The sequence below is a fragment of the Peromyscus eremicus genome, chromosome 5, assembly GCF_949786415.1.
Source record: "Peromyscus eremicus chromosome 5, PerEre_H2_v1, whole genome shotgun sequence".
In the NCBI taxonomy this organism is placed as follows: domain Eukaryota; kingdom Metazoa; phylum Chordata; class Mammalia; order Rodentia; family Cricetidae; genus Peromyscus; species Peromyscus eremicus.
The window spans coordinates 97,284,354-97,306,031 of NC_081420.1; the positions used below are offsets into that span (position 1 = coordinate 97,284,354).

General features: G+C 40.3%; 1 protein-coding gene across 1 annotated transcript in view; it reads left to right on the top strand.

The window, feature by feature from the left end:
- Positions 1 to 21,678, top strand: part of Sf3b3 (splicing factor 3b subunit 3) — a 39,512-nt gene that overhangs the window by 12,085 nt on the left and 5,749 nt on the right. Inside the window, exons 9-20 of the mRNA XM_059263999.1 lie at positions 1,071 to 1,236; positions 2,276 to 2,371; positions 4,317 to 4,389; positions 9,881 to 10,032; positions 10,667 to 10,822; positions 12,826 to 12,981; positions 13,667 to 13,810; positions 15,887 to 16,009; positions 16,734 to 16,888; positions 20,144 to 20,318; positions 20,938 to 21,143; positions 21,236 to 21,392. Of these exons, the coding sequence (XP_059119982.1) occupies positions 1,071 to 1,236; positions 2,276 to 2,371; positions 4,317 to 4,389; positions 9,881 to 10,032; positions 10,667 to 10,822; positions 12,826 to 12,981; positions 13,667 to 13,810; positions 15,887 to 16,009; positions 16,734 to 16,888; positions 20,144 to 20,318; positions 20,938 to 21,143; positions 21,236 to 21,392 (1,759 nt within the window). The remainder of the gene's footprint in view (positions 1 to 1,070; positions 1,237 to 2,275; positions 2,372 to 4,316; positions 4,390 to 9,880; positions 10,033 to 10,666; positions 10,823 to 12,825; positions 12,982 to 13,666; positions 13,811 to 15,886; positions 16,010 to 16,733; positions 16,889 to 20,143; positions 20,319 to 20,937; positions 21,144 to 21,235; positions 21,393 to 21,678) is intronic.

Sequence of the window (21,678 nt, forward strand, 5' to 3'; positions counted from 1 at the left end):
AGCTGAGGCAGGAGAATCTCAGGCCCAGCTTGGGCTACTTAGTGTGATGATTGGCTCCAGAAAACTAAAAACCAGAGAGAATTCTACAAGTACTTTTTGTGCAGACTTAAACTTGAAGTTCATTAGTACCTACACTGCCTGCCCACAACACCAGTGTGCCATAATGAGGATTTTTTGTTAATGACTAAAGAGCTACTTGGAGTGACTTGTGAGTTCTCAATTTACCTTTCCTCTGCTACTTTTAGTCAAGTGCAGAGTTCTGTTTTTACTTCTTTATTTGGTTCCAATCTAAACTTAATTGAATTGGGTTTCCTGTAAAATCCAGTTTTTATAGAGTCTGTCTCCATGTCATCTCAACAAGGTAGGACAATCCTTACTGGCATTTCTCATATCTCTATATTAACAGTCTTTGATGGATTTTCATTACCAAATGGAAGAAATCTAAACTCTAGTCACCAATTTAAAACCAGTATCCACAACTTCAGATTACTTACAAAAATGACAAGGTCTTGCCAGTATCTGCTAACATGTATACACAACACTTTACTAATTTAAGTTCACTTATATTTCTGCCTTGTCTCCGAACAAGGAAGTGTATGTGGGTATATAGGCAGATGTCAATGTCAAGTATCTTCCTCAAGGCTCTTTACCTTATTTCCTGAAACAAGGTTTTGCACTGAATGAAGTGTACTGATTTTGTGTAGACTGGCTGACCAGCAAGCTCCAGGGATCCAAGCGTGTCTCCCCAGCTCTGGGATTATAGATGGTTACTGCTGAATCCTGATTTTTTTTGTTTGTTTGTTTTGGTTTTTTTGGAGTCCTGATTTTTACATGCGTGTTAAGAATCAGAACTTAGTTCCCCATGCATGTATGTCAACCATTCTTCCAACTGAACTATCCCCAGCCCATAATCTTTCCTCAACATGCCATTTGTCTAAGTACCTTGTTTCATATGAAGTTTTTAAGCTAACTTTGGAAGCAGATCCCATTTCCAGATATACTGAAACCTAACTATGCTTAATCGTTTATGTATTACCTATGCCAAAGAAAGTCTCTTTGCTTTTCCCCAGTTACTTATATCAAATTGCCCATCTTGGAGATGACGATGAAGAACCTGAATTTTCATCTGCCATGCCGCTAGAAGAAGGAGATACATTTTTCTTTCAGCCAAGACCACTGAAAAACCTTGTACTGGTTGATGAACTGGACAGCCTCTCTCCCATTCTTTTTTGCCAGGTATTCAATCACCTCTACACTCTGCCAGCCCGTTATTAAATTGAAATGTAATCATTTAAAGTTTTCCTTAGATTGAATTGTAGTCTTAAGAACAACTTGTCTGTGGAATCATTGCTGTGGAAAACTGGTAGTTAAAGAGTTCAGGGCCTAAAACCTATCACTCTGTGAGGAATATTTGTTTTGAGACAGTCTTACTCTGTGTAGTTCAAATCTAGTTGTGTGAACTAACTGTCCTCCTGCCTCAGCCTCCTAAGTGCTGGGATTACAGGTTTAAGCTCCCCTGCCTGACCATTGTGCAAGATTCAAGTTCAAGACTGTCCTTGGTGCAGTTACATAAGAGTTGGCTAGCCATATCATAAGCATATATGTAGATATCTAACACATTTTTAAAGTAGTGGTTATGGTAATTGGAATGCCTGAAAACTTATGTTAAAATTGTTTTCATGAGTGACAAAGTTATAATTACTCAGTGTAATTTGACACTTTTAAGTGGAAGGAAACACTAATTTCAGGTGCAGGTTATATATAACAACACTTCACTCAATGTTAACGTTCCTGTCTGACTTCTGAACAAATTGCATAAGTTTGTTGTGTTTTTTTGAGACAAGGTTTCTCTGTGTAGCCCTGGCTGTCCTGGAACTCTCTCTTAGACCAGGCTGGCCTTGAACTCAGAGATCTGCCTGCCTCTGTGTTGGGATTAAAGGCGTGCGACATCAACCCCTGGCATTTTTGGTTTTTCGAGACAGGGTTTCTCTATGCATTCCTTGCTTTCTTGGAACTCACTCTGTAGATCAGGCTGGCCACTACCTGAGAGCCTGCTTCTTCCCGCCTCTGCCTCTTCAGTGCTGGGATTAAGCGTGCCACCACCACCCAACAATTTTTTGTGGGTTTTTGTTGTTGTTGTTGTTTGTTTAATGTGGAATACTGGGGCCTTTTTTCATTTCCCAGTCAGTAGCCATTATATAATTTTAAACCAGTTTGTCCCCCCATAGTTGTGTTTAAAAACTTAGTACAATAACATTTTCCCCTTGTTATGCAGATAGCTGATCTGGCCAATGAAGACACTCCACAGCTGTATGTAGCCTGTGGTAGGGGACCCCGGTCATCTCTGAGAGTCTTAAGGCATGGACTTGAGGTAAGATGGGAATTTCTTGGTTCTCTTTATGGTCTGAAAAGAAGGCCAGCAAAGAACGTCATATAGGCTTACTTTGATGAGGTCAAAGATAAACTACTGTTTCTGTGAATAAATATGTACTTCCTCTTGTCCCTAAAGTTTATGGAGTTTAGATTACCTTTTCCTTACTAGTATGGTAGCTCCAGGTTCAATCCTTATGACGTCTTGGCGAAAGTAAATAACATTTTCTGTGAACATTTGAATTAGAGTTTGTGGTTGGCAAGCTAGGTCTTAAGAGAACTATTGTCTGTTTTTCATCAGTTTTGTTTAAATATAGCCAAGATGACCTTGGTTTTAAATCTGGCTTTACTAAATAGCAACTTTAAACTTTTGTTCTATAAACTTCACTTAATGATGGCATTTGCTTAGTGGATTATTATATGATTAAGACAGCTTAAGATATGGCATGCTGTAACTGGAAAAATGGAGGCTTGTGTCTAATTTGAGCCACAGTAGGTAGAATTAGGAAGATTTGGTTTGTTCAATGTAGTTGTTTTGGAAATCTGAAAATATTTTCACTGCCAAAATAGTCATTATTTGGCTAAATTTTGAGTGACCTTGATCAAATTTAGAACCAGCATGTGTGCCTGCTTGACTTTTTCTTCTCTTTCTATCTCACCTCCTCCTCCTTTTTTTTTTTTTTTTAAATTTGTTTTTGTTTTGTTTGGGGATAGCTAGGGTTTCTCTGTGTAGACCTGGCTGTCCTGGAACTTGCTCTATAGACCAGGCTGGCCTTAAAACTCACTGCTTCTGCCTCCTGAGTGTTGAGATTAAAGGCGAGCGTCACCACCCACCTGGCTTCCTTTGTTGTTTTTAAAGATGAGGTCTCACTGTAGCTAGGACTGGCCGCAGACAGAACAGTCTCACTGTCCCAACTTGCATGCCAGGAGCTGAAGTTCTCGATTACTTACTGCTCATTGGCTCCCAGTGAGGACATGATGCACACTAACTAGTTCTTTCCACACACAAGAAGAAAGCTTTGTGTGGTGTAAGAAGGACTCTAGAGTTGCATTTTAATGCCTTGCCTTCTGTCCTTACAACTTTATAAGCAGAGTTTTTGTTATATTTTGAAAATAATTAAAAATATATGGCTTTGTTCCTTCTTGTTTGTCTGTCTTACTTTGACTATATTCTTATTTGAATAAAAACCAAATTTCTATTGAGAAGCATACTTGACACTTAAGTTTTACTGATGAACTTCTTATGTCTTCCTGTTATTCTTGGAAACTGAAAAGGACAGTGCCTTGAATTTTCTTGTTCTTTCTATAAGACATAGTTACATAGTACAATGCATTAAGTGCTCTGTCTCTGGGTCATGTAACAATATTTAATAAACTTAGAGTGGCTTTATATTAACAGAAATATTCCAAAGGTAATAAATACAGAGTTCATGTATAACCCACTATTAGCTGTCCTTAAGGAGCATCAACGTGTAGTTGGGGAAAAATCGTACCCTGTTTGCTTTCTGTGAGCCACTTGTAAGGTGATCGTCAGCCCAGGGGAAAAACAATAGTTTTTTCTATGTGTGGCCTTTGTATCTGTGAAGAGATGTGATTTTGTGTTGTGGAAGTTAGAGAAATCAGTAAAGTACTGATTTAGATTGTTTCTTTTATTTCCAGTGGTGCTTGTCTTTTGTTTTCTTTCTTTCTTTTTTTTAAGGGTGTAGACATGGCAAATCCAAAGGAAGTGTATATTTTGGCTGTAGCCTTCTGCATGTTCTGTGGGTTTTTTGCTGTCTGTAATAGGGCTTGCCAGTGCCGCCAGTCTTTGGGGTTTAGGTTCTTTTTTCACTAAGTAGTCCAGTTCTTTTACTGTACCGTACGGTGTGAGGCCTTTGCCTTTGGGATAGTGTGAAAATAGTAGTTTCATGCTCACTGGATCTGTGACTTGCCTGCTCTCCTTTTAGGTATCGGAAATGGCTGTTTCTGAGCTCCCCGGTAACCCCAATGCTGTCTGGACAGTACGTCGGCACATTGAAGGTAAGTGTCCCTTTCCTGGTAGTCAAGATGGGGCTTGGGAACCATTGCCTTGGGAAACTTAGAAACTGCATTCATAATACGTCTGTATTGCTTCAGCTAGTACCACAGAAACCTCTGGCACGACAGCACATTTTTTGAGGCTTCTTCTGATCAGGGTACCTTCATTTGCTGCTGCTCTTTCTGAAGTGCATAGAGAGGGTATAGAGCTGCTGTTTATATTTTAGTTGCTACAGCATAAACATTTCAGAATCATCCAGCTGCCTTGTGATATTTGGATTTATAAAGCTCTGGTTTCACCTGTGTAAGAGACATGTTCTAAGGGAAAATTATTTTCTCATTGTACTTGAACTATGTTTTCATTGTGCTAAAATCACAGTGAAAGTCAAGATTATAAATCGTATTAATTGGTCAGTTCTGCTCCTGCTTAAGGATGTATAGATTTAATGGAATCAAATTTCAGAGTAGAAAAGGAGTTGTGAAGGAGATGGAATCTGAGTTCTTGAAGTAAAAATGGTCACCTCACCTTAAAACTGAATGTCTTGTAGCTTGTATGGCACTCTAACGACGAGAATGTCCTGTGACATTGAATTTCAGTCCCATAACAAAACTCTTGTCATGTTTCCTGTGTTCACTTTGGAGCAGAAGGTTATTGTTCTGAGACCTCATTTCCATCTTTTCTGTCAGGAATGTGGAGCTACTGAGATCTGGCCAGCAAACAAAGCTGTAACTGGAAAAGAGCTGGGATTCTGCCTGAGGTTTAGATGGTCTAGTTGAATAGAACAAGCTGAAAGGAGCTGGGGAATGTGTAGGAGGGGAATTTATTAGAACACTACATTTTTTTTTTCTTTCTGGGTTTTATTCCCATAGTTGGAATCAAATGAGTTGAAAGGGCAGTGTCAACAGGAAATTGTTAGGATTGTTGTAGCTCAGAAAGTGATTGGATATTTGGTTTGTATAATTTCTACATAGAGAAACTAGTAGTTGTTGTTGGTTTGAATTTTGGTGGATTTTGATATTAAGATTCTAGTAAATGTTACCTACATTAGTTAAACTAGAAAGATGCTTTGAGAGATCTACTATTTTTAAAGGTAGATCTCACTGTATACTCAGGCCAGCCTAGAACTTGGTATGTCTTCAGTGGCTTTGCATTCACAGTTTTTTCTCAGCTTCCTGAGTACAGTGATGACAGGCATATGTCACTGTGCCCGACTTCTAACTTTTAGACAGTTTTTGAAAAATTTAGAGCAGGTTTAGGTTTGCAGAAGTTACTCTTCATTTTTATGAAGAAAAGACAGAAAATCTCAAGTGTTGACTCTAAAGCCAGTATGTCTAAATAATAGTGGAAAATTGTCTCCTGAATCCTAGTTCAGTGCTCATTTGACTAACTCTGGTGGGAGTCTAGTCTTGGGTTCTTTGTGCTTTCATCCTGGAGTCATCTTTTTAAAGTAATCAACGTAGAATTTCTGCCTCCGAACACTTGTCATAGAATAGAGACTGGAGTAATTCAGTGGTAAAGCAGTTGACAAGCATGCACAGGGCTCTGGGGCCAGATCCTATATTGTAGAACCACCAAAAAAGAAAAGACAGGTGTCTAACTCCTGTGTGCACTGATGTGATGAAAGGTACAAGCATGCTGGCAGGAGGGACTATAGGACAGGAAAGAGGCTTATTTGAAGGTAAAGAAAGGTATTGTAGAGAGAGAAATGTTTGCCGATGGAAGTGATGGGCAGTTTCTAGTGTGATGAAACTGGTTGTTCTCTGTTAAATTTCAAAACCTAGGTAGCAACTATTTCCTGATCAGTTTTTCTTTTTACTGTACTTTGGGACAATTACCCACAAAAACATGTTAGGTTTTCTGGTCATTTTCTTTCCAGATACCCCACGTTACTATTGAGTGAGCATTCCTCTATCCACACGTGTTTCCGTCTTCAGGCAAATACTAACCTTGGCTGGTACTTGGTGATGCATACTACCAATACCAAGCCTTTTTTTCTCTTCCACAGGTGGCTGGTGAAGGTGCTGATTATCACAGGTGTGTACCTACTGCTAGGGTCTACTGTGGGATCCTATAGGGAAAAGGGATGACCTGCACAGAATACTGAGGCTGCCCTAATGGTGTCTCTCAGAGGGAACTTTGCAGGTGGATGTCAGTATGTACATAGTGACAGTCACCCATCTGCTTGCTTATCAGCTGGTCTAAGGCAGAAATTAGGCTCTCCTTTCCCCCAGAGTCTGGACAGTAGAACTAGTTGGCTTTTATGAAACTGAAAGAATGTGTAACTAGCAAACCACAGCTTAATTCTCTTTTGGAATTACCCATTCCAAATGTATTGACTGAAAGATTAGGACCTCAAGAAGTATATGAATATCATATTAAACTGAGGCAAGGGACGAGCTAGGTACTCTGAATATCAAATGAGAATGAAATGGAGGAAGCTCCGTCATCTGCATTATGCCTCGTGTTGCCTTTTGGAGAGGGCTATTTGTAATGGAGTTAGTTGATCATAAGGCATTCCCTCTCTGGGCTGCTTCTGTAGTGCTCAGAAAAGGGGGGAAGGAGAAAGAGAGAGAGAATTATACTGAACTTGGGCCTAGAGCCATTCTCTTACCCTAAGAGATTCTTCACTTAGAAAGTAATATTTTTGTAAGACTTAGAACCTCTAGAAAAAGGCATTGTGATTATTTATAATTCTTATACTGTGCCTGAAGCTTGATTTTTGTCCTGAATGTCAACTTTTACCGTGTAATCTCTCTAAGAGTAATTAATCTGCTTCAGGACATCATTGCTGGAGAATGGAAATGGTAGAAGTTATAGTATGCTTAGTATTTACTGGGAAGTAGGTATTTTCAGGAAATCTGTGATTAAAAGAGCTTTTAAAGCTTTAGGCATTGTTTTCTCACTTGTTGAATCATTTAGTCAGAGTGTGACCCCTGTTTAAGTGAATTGAACATTTGCTTTATATCCGAGTACTCTTGACTTGTGGTTAAAGGGAAGGTGTAGACCTGGGCACCCCTTCTCAACCCCATTCTCTTAATATGTAAGTCAAAAATTGTAAGACTTCTGTTCCAAAAACCCCCTTTCCCTCTGGACTGAGGGAAGACCCTGGAAAGTATGGCCAGTTAAAAGTCCTTTGTGGGTTGGCTTTAATTTAGTCTTACACAGCTTTCAAGGTACCAAATTTTAGTAAATAGAAACATGGGATATGATGTGTTCTTATAAAAATAAGCAATTTCTTACTGTATGTCAGAAATTTCCAGGTCAAAGTTCAGAGCTGGAATAAAGTTTTAAGTTTGATGTTGTGTGGAGATGAATTTAGGTCTTTCTGTAAACTATTAGGAATCCATTTAGAGACAACTATATCCTAATTGACTTTTTAAAACATTATTTACTTATGATGTATGTGTGGGCACACATGCCGCAGTGTGCATGTAGAGTTCAGAGGACCACTTTGTGGAGTTACTTCTCTCTTTACGTGGCTCCTGTGGGTGGGACTTGGATGATTGGGCCTGTGCAGCAAGCACCTTTACCCTCTGAACCATCTCATCAGGCCTTAAGTCGTTTATGATAGCAAACGGTGCTTGGTGTTGTAAAGCCATTGTATATGGTGTCTCCAAAGCATTTGACACATTCTAACAGTTACAACAGCACAAGTGTACAACAGCACCAAGTGTGTGGTCCAGTACTACTTATGTTTTGAAAGTTGTATTTGTACTTTGTGAGTTATCACTCCACTGGTCTAGCAATCAGAACTTGCCTGTTGGGAAGGGTCTTTGGTTCTTGCTTTTCAGCCACCCTTGTTGCATACATGTATTATTAACTGGAAGTTTTGTCAAACAGCACTTAACCCTTACTGTGTGAAGCAGTTTCATAACATTATATTATTTCTGTTATAAAATACTGATTACAACTCACCGAACTGTATGTCCTGCTAATGGGTAGCACTATGTAGACTATACCAAAAACATGTCTTTACTTCACTCCTCCTATAAAGAATGCTGATTCTATTAATTCTAATAATAAGTAATTTTGGAGTAATACAAATCAAAAATGGCCCTTGGTGTGGGTGGACTAAGTAGGTTAGTCCTGTGGCATTGAGCTCTGACAAGGCTTAGGGCAAGCAGAGCTCTATAACTGCTAATCTAGTTTAGTGCCTTACTCTGTTGTTCTGTCCTTTGTTTAGCTGATTTCTGGGTTGGGACAAAAGGTGACCAAAAGTTGATGTAACAATACAGATATAGAGTGGGGGGGGGAATCTTATTAAAAACAATCAATGTGCCTTTATTGAGTATGTATCCAGTGTTCTCTATTGTGAACGTAGGCAACTCAGAAGGTATTTTATTCTGTAGAGTAAAAGTATGGGAAATAGATGACCTTTGACATTGGGATTGTTGGGGGAGGACGACTATTAAGGTTGCCTTTATATAGAACTCAAGATCTTATGACCTTGAGAAACTTAGTATTTGTTTATTCAGCAACATTATGAAAAGCAAATTCAATTAAGATTGCTCTTAACCACTGTGTTAACATTTTTAAACAGTGAAAAACCAGAGAGGTCAAGGACTTGAAAATATCAACATTCTCCCTTCCCCCATTTCCTGCTTAACCGGTAGTCTTCTCTCATTCCCAGTAGGGCTAGTTCATAGCCCTAGAATTACTAAATATTCTCAGGCCTCCATTAGTTCATTTTAGTCACTATGCATTGTATTCTTATATTAGCTCCCTTTAGGGGTCTTTTGAGGTTTTTTTATTGTTTTGTTTTTGTTTGGTTTGATTTTTTGATGTTTTTTTCAACACAGGGTCTCACTACATAGTCTTGACTTCCTTGAACTCAGATCTACCTACCTCTGCCACTTTTAAGTGATCGGATTTGAGGGGTGTCCTACCACACCTGGCTAGTCTTTCTAGTTCTCTTAAAATCTTCATTAAACGAGTTGAAATTAAGCAGAGTTGCCCATCGTGCAAGAAACTCTGGGTTCCATCCCCAGCACTTTATAAGCTAGGCATGGTGGTATATACCAGTAATTCCAGTACTCAAGAAAGAAGAGTCAGAGGGAGTTAAAGTTCAAGGTCATCTTTGGCTATATAGTGTGTTTGAGTCCAACCTGGGCTACATGCTACCCTATCAGTTGGTCAACAATTGGCACAAACAGATTTGCCCTAGTTTTTACACACACAGTTATTTAAGATTTCTGTATACATGTATTTATTTATTGTCCCCTATGATTTCTTTAGCAAATATCTGAAGAAAATCCTAGTTTTCAGAGATATGAGAGGAAAACATTTGTACTCAGTGTGTTTGGGCATTTATTTGTAGATTGCTAGGACCTTCAGTCATCTTTTGGTCCATCCTATTCTGTGTGTGCATGTGTGTGGTGACTGCACATAGGAATGTTGTGGAAGGTTTCTGAAACTCTTAGTGTCTCAATTGCCTTTCTAATGCTAGTAAATTTGAGTTCTTTCCTAACCATTTCTTTCTTTTCTTTTTTTCAGATGAATTTGATGCCTATATCATTGTGTCTTTCGTGAATGCCACGCTTGTGCTATCTATCGGAGAGACTGTGGAAGAAGTGACTGACTCTGGGTTCTTGGGCACCACTCCAACCTTGTCCTGCTCCTTACTAGGAGATGATGCACTGGTTCAGGTGAGCTTGCTTACCTGCTCAGCAGGCTATGTCTTTCCTTTGCCCATCATGTTGTAATGCCACGGTGTGCTCGTGGTCCCGTCTCTCCATTCTCGCCTTCCAGAAAACTGCAGGGGGTACATATGTTTTATCAACATAAAAAAATGCACCGAGAGTTAATTCCTTTCAGATTTTTGCTAAGCATTTTGGAGAATTTGAAACCTAACATTTCCTCTCAGTTCTCCATTTCTGTTAATAAAACCCCATTACTGCTGTTCTCATCTTTAATAACAAGTAGGCTTTGGACGTCTTTGAACTGATGGGGCAAAGCATGAACTTTAAAGAAAATTCTTTAAAAATTGAATTGTCTGCTGGGTGGTGGTGGCAGATGCCTTTAATCCCAGCACTTGGGAGGCAGAGACAGGCAGATCTCTGTGAGTTTGAGGCCAGCCTGGTCTACAGACAAGTTCCAGGGCAGCCAGTACTGTTACACAGAGAAACCCTGTCTTGAAAAACCAAAAAAAAAAAAAGAATTGTCTGGGCTTTACTAACTCTAGTTGATACCTTAATTGCCATGAGTCTAGGTTTGCCAGGTATGAGGATCATTCTGGGTGATCAAATTGCTATTAGATTTTATTCTTCAACTGACTTCTAGGTGTATCCAGATGGTATTCGACACATACGAGCAGATAAGAGAGTCAATGAGTGGAAGACTCCTGGCAAGAAAACAATTGTGAAGTGTGCAGTGAACCAGAGACAAGTGGTGATCGCCCTGACTGGAGGAGAACTTGTCTATTTCGAGATGGATCCTGTATGTTATTTCTTTCATTGTTGTTGGCCATGTGTTATCTTTCATTATGGTTCTAGGGGTGGGATTCTGAAGCATTGGTGATATTATTATCTGTAGCTGAAAGTTTTCCTGTGTCCTGCCCGGTCCGCAGCTGCTCAGACACAAGTAAACACACAGAGGCTTATATTAATTAAAACTGCTTGCCCATTAGCTCAGGCTTACTACTGACTAGCTCTTACACTTAAACTCAAGCCATTTCTGTTAATCTGTATGTTGCCACGTGTTCCATGGCTTTACCTGTGTGCCATTACATGCTGCTCCCTGGACGGTGGTCTGGCATCTCATTCAGCCTTCCTCTTCCCAGAATTCTCCTTGTTTGCTTATTCTCCCTATACTTTCTTCCTGGTTACTGGCCAATCAGCATTTTATCAACCAATCAGAGTGACATTTATAGCATACAGAGCAACATCACCCATCAGTTATCAGTATATATAGTATCATCAGTATATGTATCTTGTTGTATTCACAGCAAAGAGAATTGATAATGAACGGGTTCATAAGACAGTCTGGCCTTTTTTTAAAAGATTTATTATTGTGTGTATGTAATTGTGCCTGAATGAGTTTATATGCACCCTGTATATTGAGGACAGAGTGTTGAATCTCCTCCTGGAACTTGTTATAAGTCATTACGTGGGTGTTGGTGAACAAACTGGGTTTTGCTAAGAGCAGAGCAGTAAACACTTAACCATTGAGCTGTCTCTCCAGCCCCAATCTGGCCTTTGTTTGTTTTTAATTGTGTACATGCGCATGCGCATGCTCTGTCTGCATTTACAACATTATGTCAGAAGAGGGCATCAGATCCAACTATAGATGGCTGTGAGCCACCACCTGCTGGTTGCTGGGAGTAGAACTCAGGACCTCTGGAAGAGCAGCCAGTCTTCTTAACTACTAAGCCATCTCTCCAGCCCCCAGTAGTTTGTTTGTTTGTTTCGTTATATTTTGGGTTTTTTGTTTTTTTTTTTTTTCTTCGAGACAGGGTTTCTCTGTGTAGCTTTGCACCTTTCCTGGGACTCACTTGGTAGCCCAGGCTGGCCTCGAACTCACAGAGATCCGCCTGGCTCTGCCTTCCGAGTGCTGGGATTAAAGGCGTGCGCCACCACCGCCCGGCTATATTTTGTTTTTTAAGATGAGTTCTGATATAGGATTCTAGGCTGGTGTCAAACTCACAGCAGTCCTCCTGTCTTGGCTTCCTAAATGCTGGGATTACAGTCATGAGTCATTGTGTCTGACTTTTGCTATTTTATATGGAAATGTATCCAGAACTTACTTTACTCTTAAAATCTCTAGGAGAATTGAGATTTGTTTTTGACCATGTTTCAGTTCACTTTTACTCTGCTATTTTTGGCAGGGGGGTTTGTCTTTGAGGTGGTCTCACGCAGACTAAATTGGCCTTGAACCCCTGGTTCTTTTCTCTCTCCATGTGCTGGAATTATAGTCTTGTAGTACCACAGCTGGCTTCATTCAGGGTTCTCATGAAGTTTATATATTTGTTTCCTGATCTAGGTTAGTCTATGTTTGTGCCACATCCCGCTTTTTGTCAAAGATCTCTTGATTTTCTTTCCCCCTGAGGCATTAATATGTTTGACATTAACCTGTGAAGTTGATTATGGGACCTGAAATGGTGAAATTCTTGGTCGTTGACTATTACAAAAGGAGTGCGATGTGAGATGGGTGCTAGCAATGTAGCTCAGTTGGTAGCTCGCCAGCACTGGAATAAACTGGGTGTGTTAGAACCCTTTGTAATCCCAGTGCTCAGTGGAGGCAGCAGGGTCTAAAGTTCAAGCTCATCCTTGTCTACATAGCTACTATAAGCTGCATGAAACCCTGTTTCAAAAGCAAAATGGTGGGTAAGAGGAGACCAAAAAAAAAAAAATCCTTAACCCTTAACCCATCTTCCTTTCCTAGGCCCAGAGTTTTAGGGTGGATTATAGCACATAGACCTATTTTGTTTTCCTTCCTTATAGTCAGGACAGTTGAATGAGTACACAGAGCGGAAAGAGATGTCAGCAGACGTGGTGTGCATGAGTCTGGCCAATGTGCCCCCAGGAGAACAGCGATCTCGATTCCTGGCTGTGGGGCTGGTGGACAACACTGTCAGAATCATCTCCCTTGACCCATCAGTGAGTGGTACCCTCGGTTTTGTGGGTGGGGACTAAGTACTCGGATCCCTACATTTGTACGTGTTGTCTTTCCCTCCTCTCTCTCTCCTTATTTTTTGTGTTTCTAGAGGTCCAATAGTCTGATCTCTCAGGCACAGTTTGCAAGCTCTAAACTGCTGCTGCCTTTTATTCTCATAGCAACCTCAGGAGTCCTCACTTGTAGTTTAAGGATGTTGATTTGAAACTACTAAATATTTCTTTGGCATAAGGACATTGAATTACTTTTGTGGTATATTTTCTATTTCATCTGTATTACTTGTGTTTTGCTTGCATGTCTGTATATGCACCAGAAGGTGTCCGATCCCCTGAAATGGATAGTTTTGAGCCACCCTGTGGATCCTGGGAGCTTGGGTCCTCTGTGAGAGCAACAAATTCTTTTAACTACTGGAACCATTTCTCCAGCCTTATTATTATTTTCAGGAAGATACTGTTTGCTTACTTTGACCATTATCCCCTTTGACAAAAAATAAGTTCCCTAAGCTTATTCTGAAATTTAGGTTTAATGACCCTCTACTGCCTCAGTTTACTTTTGGGGTTTTCTTTTGCCCTCGAGAAAGTTCCTACTTCAGTCCTAACAATCTGTGGGTATGTTCTTTTCCAAAATTGATTCTCTTACGGCTCTTTTTTGTTTTTCTCCTTTCCACAGGACTGTTTGCAGCCTCTGAGTATGCAGGCTCTCCCCGCCCAGCCTGAGTCTCTGTGTATTGTGGAAATGGGTGGGACCGAGAAACAAGATGAGCTGGGTGAGAGGGGCTCTATTGGCTTCCTGTACTTGAACATTGGACTGCAGGTAAGAGGTCCTGGGGCTCATCTTGGTGTCAGGCCTTCTGTAGCCATCACCTCTTCCTTTGTCCAGTACATACATTTTTCTTTGCCCATGGTTCCAGATAGCCACTTTATGAAAGTAGCTTTATAGTGCTGTCATAGATTCGCTTTTCTTAGTACTTAGAACGTGTGAGCCTGGCCTGGAAATCGTATTCACAAAGAATCTTCCTATCTGGTAAAAATGTGTTGTGATTGATGCTTTGGAGAGTCCTCAGTAGTCATCGGTAGTTCTACGGTATTCCTGCCTTTTGAAATGAATACCTCACAGCTATAATTGACTATCTTAGCTTTAGTGAAGCCCTGGATGTCCTGTGGTCAAGGCAGTTGAGCTTGTCATTGCACTCTGGAAAACAAGAACCTAGCGTAAGATAGTAATGCGCTCATATGTCCTTCTAATTTCCTTAGTCAGTATTTACATAGAGATGCCATTACAAGTTTAAATGGTAGTTTCTCCTTTAGAAATGCTCAGGCATAAGACACAGATTAAACTGATACAATGGGCCTTCATCCCCCTTTTACTTAGAGTATTTGAAAGTAAATCTAAAACAATAAATCATTCCACCTTGTAGCACAAATCCTAATTGGTCTTAAAAACCTGGAGCCAGATATCGGGGTAAATGATGAAAGATCAGAAAGAAAGGAACAAGCCACAGCCACCTCTCACCTGACCAACTCCTCACCTGAAAGGACTGAGCTCCTTTCTTGTCCAGCCATATTACTTCCTGTCTCTGCTTCCCTAGTGCTGGGATTAAATGTGTGTGCCAGCACTGCCTTGCCTGTATGGCTAATGGCTGGCTTTGCCCTCTGATCTTAGGCAAGCTTTATTTGTTAGATCATACACAAAATGTCACCATACCACCTATACTTAGTAATGTGTTTTGCTTTAAGGAACTAGTATTGTCATATCCACCAAGATTAGTAACAGTTACTGAATATCTGATATTTTGTGCATGTTGTAATTTCCTCCTGAAAAGTTATGGTTAGTGCAGACCGTAGAAGTTGATGACTTTGATTCTTAACTATTGGGGTAAGGGAAAGAGTAGTTAAAGTGCTGCTGTTCACTCTGTTGCATCCCATTAGGAAGTACATGGTGTCTGGAAATGTTTGAAATCAAGTCTCTGTAAGACAAAATGAGATTTATTCCTTTGCTCTAAACATCCTTTGTACAGGAAAAGGATAAAGGCTCTCCCACCACCACCCCTACTTTAGTCACTAATTTTACAGATAAGAAGTTAGGGCCATAACAGTCATCCTAGTTGAGTCTGATAAAGTAGGAATTTTGTTGGTTGTGAGTGGTTTTTCTTGTTGTTTTTTTCTTTTTCTTTCTTTTTTTGGTGGGGGGACCCATTAAACTACTGTCTTTTCTTTAATTTTTGTTTGTTTGCTTCATTTTTGATAGAGGTTCCCCTTGAAGATAGTGTATTTGACCCCACTATATTGCTACCTTCTTGCACAGTTAGGTTCTGTTTGCATCATAAATATTCTTGTTTTAGCCTTGAATCGATCATCCCTAAGAACCTTGTTCCTTTGTGGTGAAATGATACTTAAGAGATACCATAGTCAGTAGATCTTGGGTTTTAGCTGTGGGTCTGTTTTTAAATTTCTAAGAATTTAACAAATGAGTTTGTTTTAATGTACAGGATGCACATACATGTATATATAGTGAGAAATGGTTTTTACTTAGATGCTTAGTAACTAAGAGAATGAATGAATTGTTGATTGTTAGGGTGTTGTAATTTTATGTTGTTTCTGTCATCTGTTAAAGTAGCCAAGGGAAAATCTTATAGTTAAAAAGTTTCCATCGGAGCTGGAGATATGGCTCAGGCGTTAAGAGCAGTGACTGCTCTCCCAGAGGTCCTGAGTTCAATTCCCAGCAACCACAAGGTGGCTCACAACCATCTGTAATGAGATCTGGTGCCCTCTTCTGGCCTGCAGGGATACATGCAGACAGAACACTGTATACATAATAAATAAACAAATCTTAAAAAAAAAAAAGTTTCCATCATGAGTAAGCTTTACCTATTCATATCTTTTCAATTAGAATGGTGTGCTACTGAGAACTGTCCTAGACCCTGTCACTGGTGACCTGTCTGACACTCGAACTAGATATCTGGGGTCCCGTCCTGTGAAACTCTTCCGAGTCCGGATGCAAGGCCAGGAGGCTGTAAGTAATAAGACGTTTGGATATTGGTGCCGCTGTGACTTTCTGACTAATTCACTTTATAGATTGTTTGTTTGTTTTTTTGGTTTTTCGAGACAGGGTTTCTCTGTGTAGTTTTGGTGCCTGTCCTGGATCTCACTCTGTAGACCAAGCTGGCCTGGAACTCAGAGATCCGCCTGGCTCTGCCTCCCTGAGTGCTGAGATTACAGGCGTGCCCCACCACTGCCTGGCTGTCCTGGGTTCTTTAGAGTTTTCTAAAGGGTAGTCCACGGCATGGCACTGTGACATTATAAGGTTATAGGAAGTTTCAGTATTGGTTCTTTTCTTTAGATTGGGCTATCAGGGATAGGAAAAGCTGGAAACCTGTTTAAGGCAGGATTATAGTTAATACTATGACTCCCTACCTAATAGGAAAGGGGGCCTTGTCTTTGTAGTAGAATTGACATTGCTGGCTGCTGTGCTAATTCTCAAATGTTACATTCTTTAACTCTACAGCCATCTAGTCTTGTAATAGAATCTCTCATTTATACTCTAGAGAGTCATGATTGATGTAGCTAGATGTTTTTGTTTTTCTATACAATAAGCCTTATGCTGTCTCTTCTTTGGGCTCCCTTTGCTTAAAGCAGCTTTGTGGGTTTCTAAAATTAGAGACCAGAGTCAGGGTTATGTGTTTGATCAATCTGTGTTTGAGCTTTTCCCAATATGATTAGAGCTCTTTCCTCTCCAGGTTTTGGCCATGTCCAGTCGCTCGTGGTTGAGCTACTCTTACCAGTCCCGTTTCCATCTCACCCCTCTATCTTACGAAACCCTGGAGTTTGCATCAGGCTTCGCCTCTGAGCAGTGTCCTGAAGGCATTGTTGCCATCTCCACCAACACCTTGAGGTGAGAAAATCCTTATGTCTGGAGCCCAGCAGGAAGCCTTTCTGCCAGCCTGTGGTTCTGTGGGAGTTGGAGGAGTTTGTACAGCGATGGCTAAGAACCACCTCTTTACCAGGAGAGGGTGTTGCAGTTGAAATTTATTTGGCTCAGGATTTCAGAACCTGTGAGCCAAGTTTAAGTGCTTGGCATTTAGCTTCTGTTTAGACTTTTTTGGAGCCAAGTTTTAACACTTACAACAATAGAATCTTTTTTTTTTTTTTTTTTTTTTTTTTTGAGACAGGGCTTCTCTGTGTAGCTTTGGAGCCTGTCCTGGAACTCACTCTGTAGTCCAGGCTGGCCTCAAACTCACAGAGATCCACCTGGCTCTGCCTCTCAAGTGCTGGGATTAAAGGCGTGCGCCACCACTGCCCGGCACAACAATGTAATCTTGTACTTTAAGATTTCTGTTTCCTGGTGAAATGGTCCTGTCACTGGATTAGTTTTAGAGCAAGTATCAAATGTCAAATCTCTTAATTTTTTCTTACTGTATTTTTATCTACACAATTACATCTTAATTTTATTTAATTAATTTGTTAGTTTTTCCAGACAGGGATTCTCTGTGTAGACCTGTCTATCCTGGAACTAGCTCTGTAGAGTAGGCTGTTCTGGAACCCAAAGATAGCCTGCCTCTGCATCCCAAGTGCTGGGATTAAAGGCTTGTGCCACCACTGCCCAGCTGAAAAAGAGTTTTGAAAGAGTGAAATTAAACTGTGTGTGTTAGCTCATGTTACCTCTAATCCCAGTTCTACCTGTGAGGGTAAGAGATCAGAAATTCAAGGTCATCCTCAGGCATATGAAGTTCAAGGCCAGCCAGGCATGGTGATGTATCAAAGGAAAAAGTAGAATTGCTAGTAACATGGTAATTCCACTCATTATTTAACTTTGAATAGCTACCAGACTGCCTTTCAAAGTTCACAGAAGCCAAGAAGATAGAATTACTGTTTCACACTCCTGCTATGTCTTTGGTTCTAGTTACCTTAATAGGTGTGTAATGGTTTTAAAAGACTGTTATTTCCCTACTATCTAATGATGTTGAACATATTTTCAAGGTTTTTCTTTTGTGTGTGTGTATATATCATTTTAAAATAGAGGTTTTTTTTCTAAGCATGTAAGTACTCTCTTAAGTGGCCATCTATGTTAGTTCATTGTGTATCTTAATATATTTGAGTCCGTGTATAGCCTATATTCTTTCTCCTCCTGGTCACATAGTAAGCATGCTATGTATATTGCTTTAGCTTTTCTCATTTAGTAATATGTCTTGGAAATTACTCAGTATTATGAAGTTCTGTTTGATAGATGTACCATAGTTCATTTATCTAGTCTTTTTTTTTTTTTTCTTTAATGTTTTTGTTTTGTTTTGCGATCATTGTGAGGGTGAGCCTTGCAGAGGTCAATAGGCATCTTTGTGAAGTCCTCTTTTTCTTCTACCCTTATGTGGTTTTTGGCAAGCACCTTAAAGTGCTAAGCCTTCTCACCAGCCTGATTTTTATTTTAAATTTATTTTTATTCATCATTTTTTTTTAGGTCTGTGTGGTGTGTGTGAGAGAATGGAATGTACTACACAGCACACATGGAGGTCAGAGGGCAGCCCTTTGGAATTGGGAGTCATTTCTCTCCCCGTCCCCTTTTCATGGTTTTTAGGGATTGAACCCAGGTTTGTCAGGCTTATACAGCAAGAACCTTAGCCTAGGCACTGTAGAAATAGCTCAGCAGTTAAGAGCACTGGCTGCTCTACCAGAAGCCCTGGATTCAATTCCCAGCATGTGGCTGCTCACAACTATCTATAACTCCAGTTCCAGGGGACTCGACACCCTCATATAGACATATACAGGCAAAACACCAATGCACATAAAATAAAAATAAATTTATAAAAAGGAATCTTGGCCGGGCAGCTTTGGCACTCGCCTTTAATTCCAGCACTGGGAGGCAGAGCCAGCCTCGTCTACAGAGCAAGATCCAGGACAGGCACCAAAACTACATAGAGAAAACCCTGTCTGGAAAAACCAAAAAAAAAAAAAAAGAATCTTAACCTTCTAGAGCCATCTCTTGTCACTGATGTTTTGTTTTTAACAGACAGTGAAAATCCTGCTGAATGTATCAGTCTGTGTAAATAAACCTGTAGAATGCATTTTTGGCTATGTTACTAGGGCAACATGTTTCATTTGCCATTTTAGATAATTAAACTTGCCAGTCATTTTCTTTGTGCTGTATCCTGTAAGACTAGGATCTTTGTTTCTAATTTGTAAGCCTTTCTCAGACTTGAAGTTTAATTTATAGTTGGCACCGTACCTCTTTCTAGCTTCCAGAATTTTATTTGGGATATACATTTCATGTATATTATCATCCACTTAGGTATATGTCTGTGTCTTACTGGAAAGAATGTGTAGGTCTTGGTGCTTGTCGGTTCTTGCATTGTCAAGGATTTCCAAAAGCTGGGATGTTTCTTGTTCAGAAGAACATCCATCTTATTTTATGAAACATGATAAATAAGGTACTCAATCACAAGGACAGACCACATGTGTCAAAAACTTGTTCAGCTGTTGTTCCATATGCCTCTTTGGAAAAACATGTTTTTGCCACGTATGGCTTGTCCTTGTGATTGAACACCTTACTCCTATGACTCTTCTTAACCCTCAGTATGAATTGTCTGATGCTCTGAATAAAGTTGGCTATCACATGAGACTTTAGTCCCCACTCTCACAGATTCATAAGGGGCAAACACTCTCCACCTTATATTTTTGAGACAGGCTCTCTTGCTGAAACGAGTTTGCCAGTTGGCTAAACTGGCTGCTCTCAAGCCCTAGTTATCCTCCTGTCTCTTTCCTTAGCACAGGGATTATAGGCATGTACTGCTGTGCCCTGTTTTTACGTGGGCTTGGGGGTGCATAATTCAGGTCCTCATGGTTCCATACAAACACTTTAACAGCTGAATCTTCTCTGTGGCCCCTGAAGTTTATACTATTGTATTAACTATGGAATGATAAAATTTTTTACAATGTTAATGTATTTTCAGTGGTGAAAACAAAATTGCAGTGAAAAGTAGGAGTGTGTTGCCGAAGAGAACAATCTTTCTGATCTTGTCTTCTGTATAGCCTTTTTAAGCTTAGAGAGCTGTTGTCTCATGTGGCCTAAAGTCATTGTTGTCAACAATTGTGTTTGCTGTGGCTGGTCATGGTTCATCTCATGAGTTGCTGTTTTTACCCCTTTGTCTGACTGTAGGATTCTGGCGTTGGAGAAGCTTGGTGCTGTCTTCAATCAAGTAGCCTTTCCACTGCAGTACACACCCAGGAAATTTGTCATCCACCCCGAGAGTAACAACCTCATCATTATCGAGACAGACCACAATGCCTACACTGAGGCTACAAAAGCTCAGAGAAAGCAGCAGATGGCAGAGGTGATCAATTACTCTGACCCCTAGAGGTGCAGTTTTAAAAGGCCTGCCTATGAAATTGTTTGGGAAAGTTGAAATTTAAAATGTCTATAATTGTCTTCAGACTTTAGTTCCTCCTGTGGAACTGCTTCCTAGTTCTTGAGCCTCCAGAATATGTTGTGTTTTATGATGCCTGGGTTTGAGCCCAGACAGCACAAATCTCAGATTTCCCCTACAGCATCTAGAAATTGTTTGCCAACTAGACCAGGCGTGTGGAAACCATATCTAGTTTAAAAGAAAGGAGATAACTAGTCTTGGCCAGGGAAAGCAAGAAGTTCTATGGAAACCAGGTTTTCATTTCTGAGTTTTCAGAAATGCTTTATGTGTGCATTTTTCCTTGAATTTTTTTTTTAATTGTGTATTGAGTGGTAGAGTGCAGATATGACTATAGTATTCTGCACCTTTTGTAGAAGCCAGGAATCTAACTCAGGTTGTAAGCCACAAGTGCCTCTACCAGTAGAGCTGTCTCAAGGCTCTTCTTTAACTCTCTGTTTGGGGATCTTGGTTTTAGATGACAGATTTTTTTTTTTTTTTTTTTTTTTTCACTACTCATTTTTAACCTCTTCTTGCTTTTTGGATTTAGGAAATGGTGGAGGCAGCAGGAGAGGATGAGCGGGAGCTGGCTGCCGAAATGGCAGCAGCATTCCTCAATGAAAACCTCCCTGAATCTATTTTTGGAGCTCCCAAGGCTGGCAATGGGCAGTGGGCCTCTGTGATTAGGGTGATGAACCCTATCCAGGGGAATACACTAGACCTTGTCCAGCTGGAACAGAATGAGGCAGCCTTCAGGTAAGGATGTGATGTCAGTCTAGGGGTTGGTGATGTGATCGAAGTTCTTGGGATTTTGACTAATACTTGGCTTTCCCTTTGTCTTTTTGTAGTGTGGCAGTGTGTAGGTTCTCCAACACTGGTGAAGACTGGTATGTGCTTGTGGGCGTGGCCAAGGACTTGATATTGAGCCCTCGCTCTGTGGCAGGAGGCTTTGTATATACATACAAACTTGTGAACAATGGGGAAAAGCTGGAGTTTTTACACAAGGTAAGAACCAGCCTTGTTTGTTTGTTTGTTTGTTTATTTGTTTGAGACAGGGATTCACTGTGTAGCCCAGGCTGGCCTCAAACTCACAGAGATCCACCTGCCTCTGCCTCCGAATGCTGGGATTAAAGGTGTGTGTCACCGCCGCCGCCTGGCCAAGAACCAGCTTTTGATTCTCTTGAATCTTTTGTCTTACTGGATCCTCCCATTTTGTGCTAAACTTTTGGGTCAGGTCTTTGGTTTGTTGGGGGGTTTGGGTTTTTTTTGTTGTTTTGAGACATCTCACTAT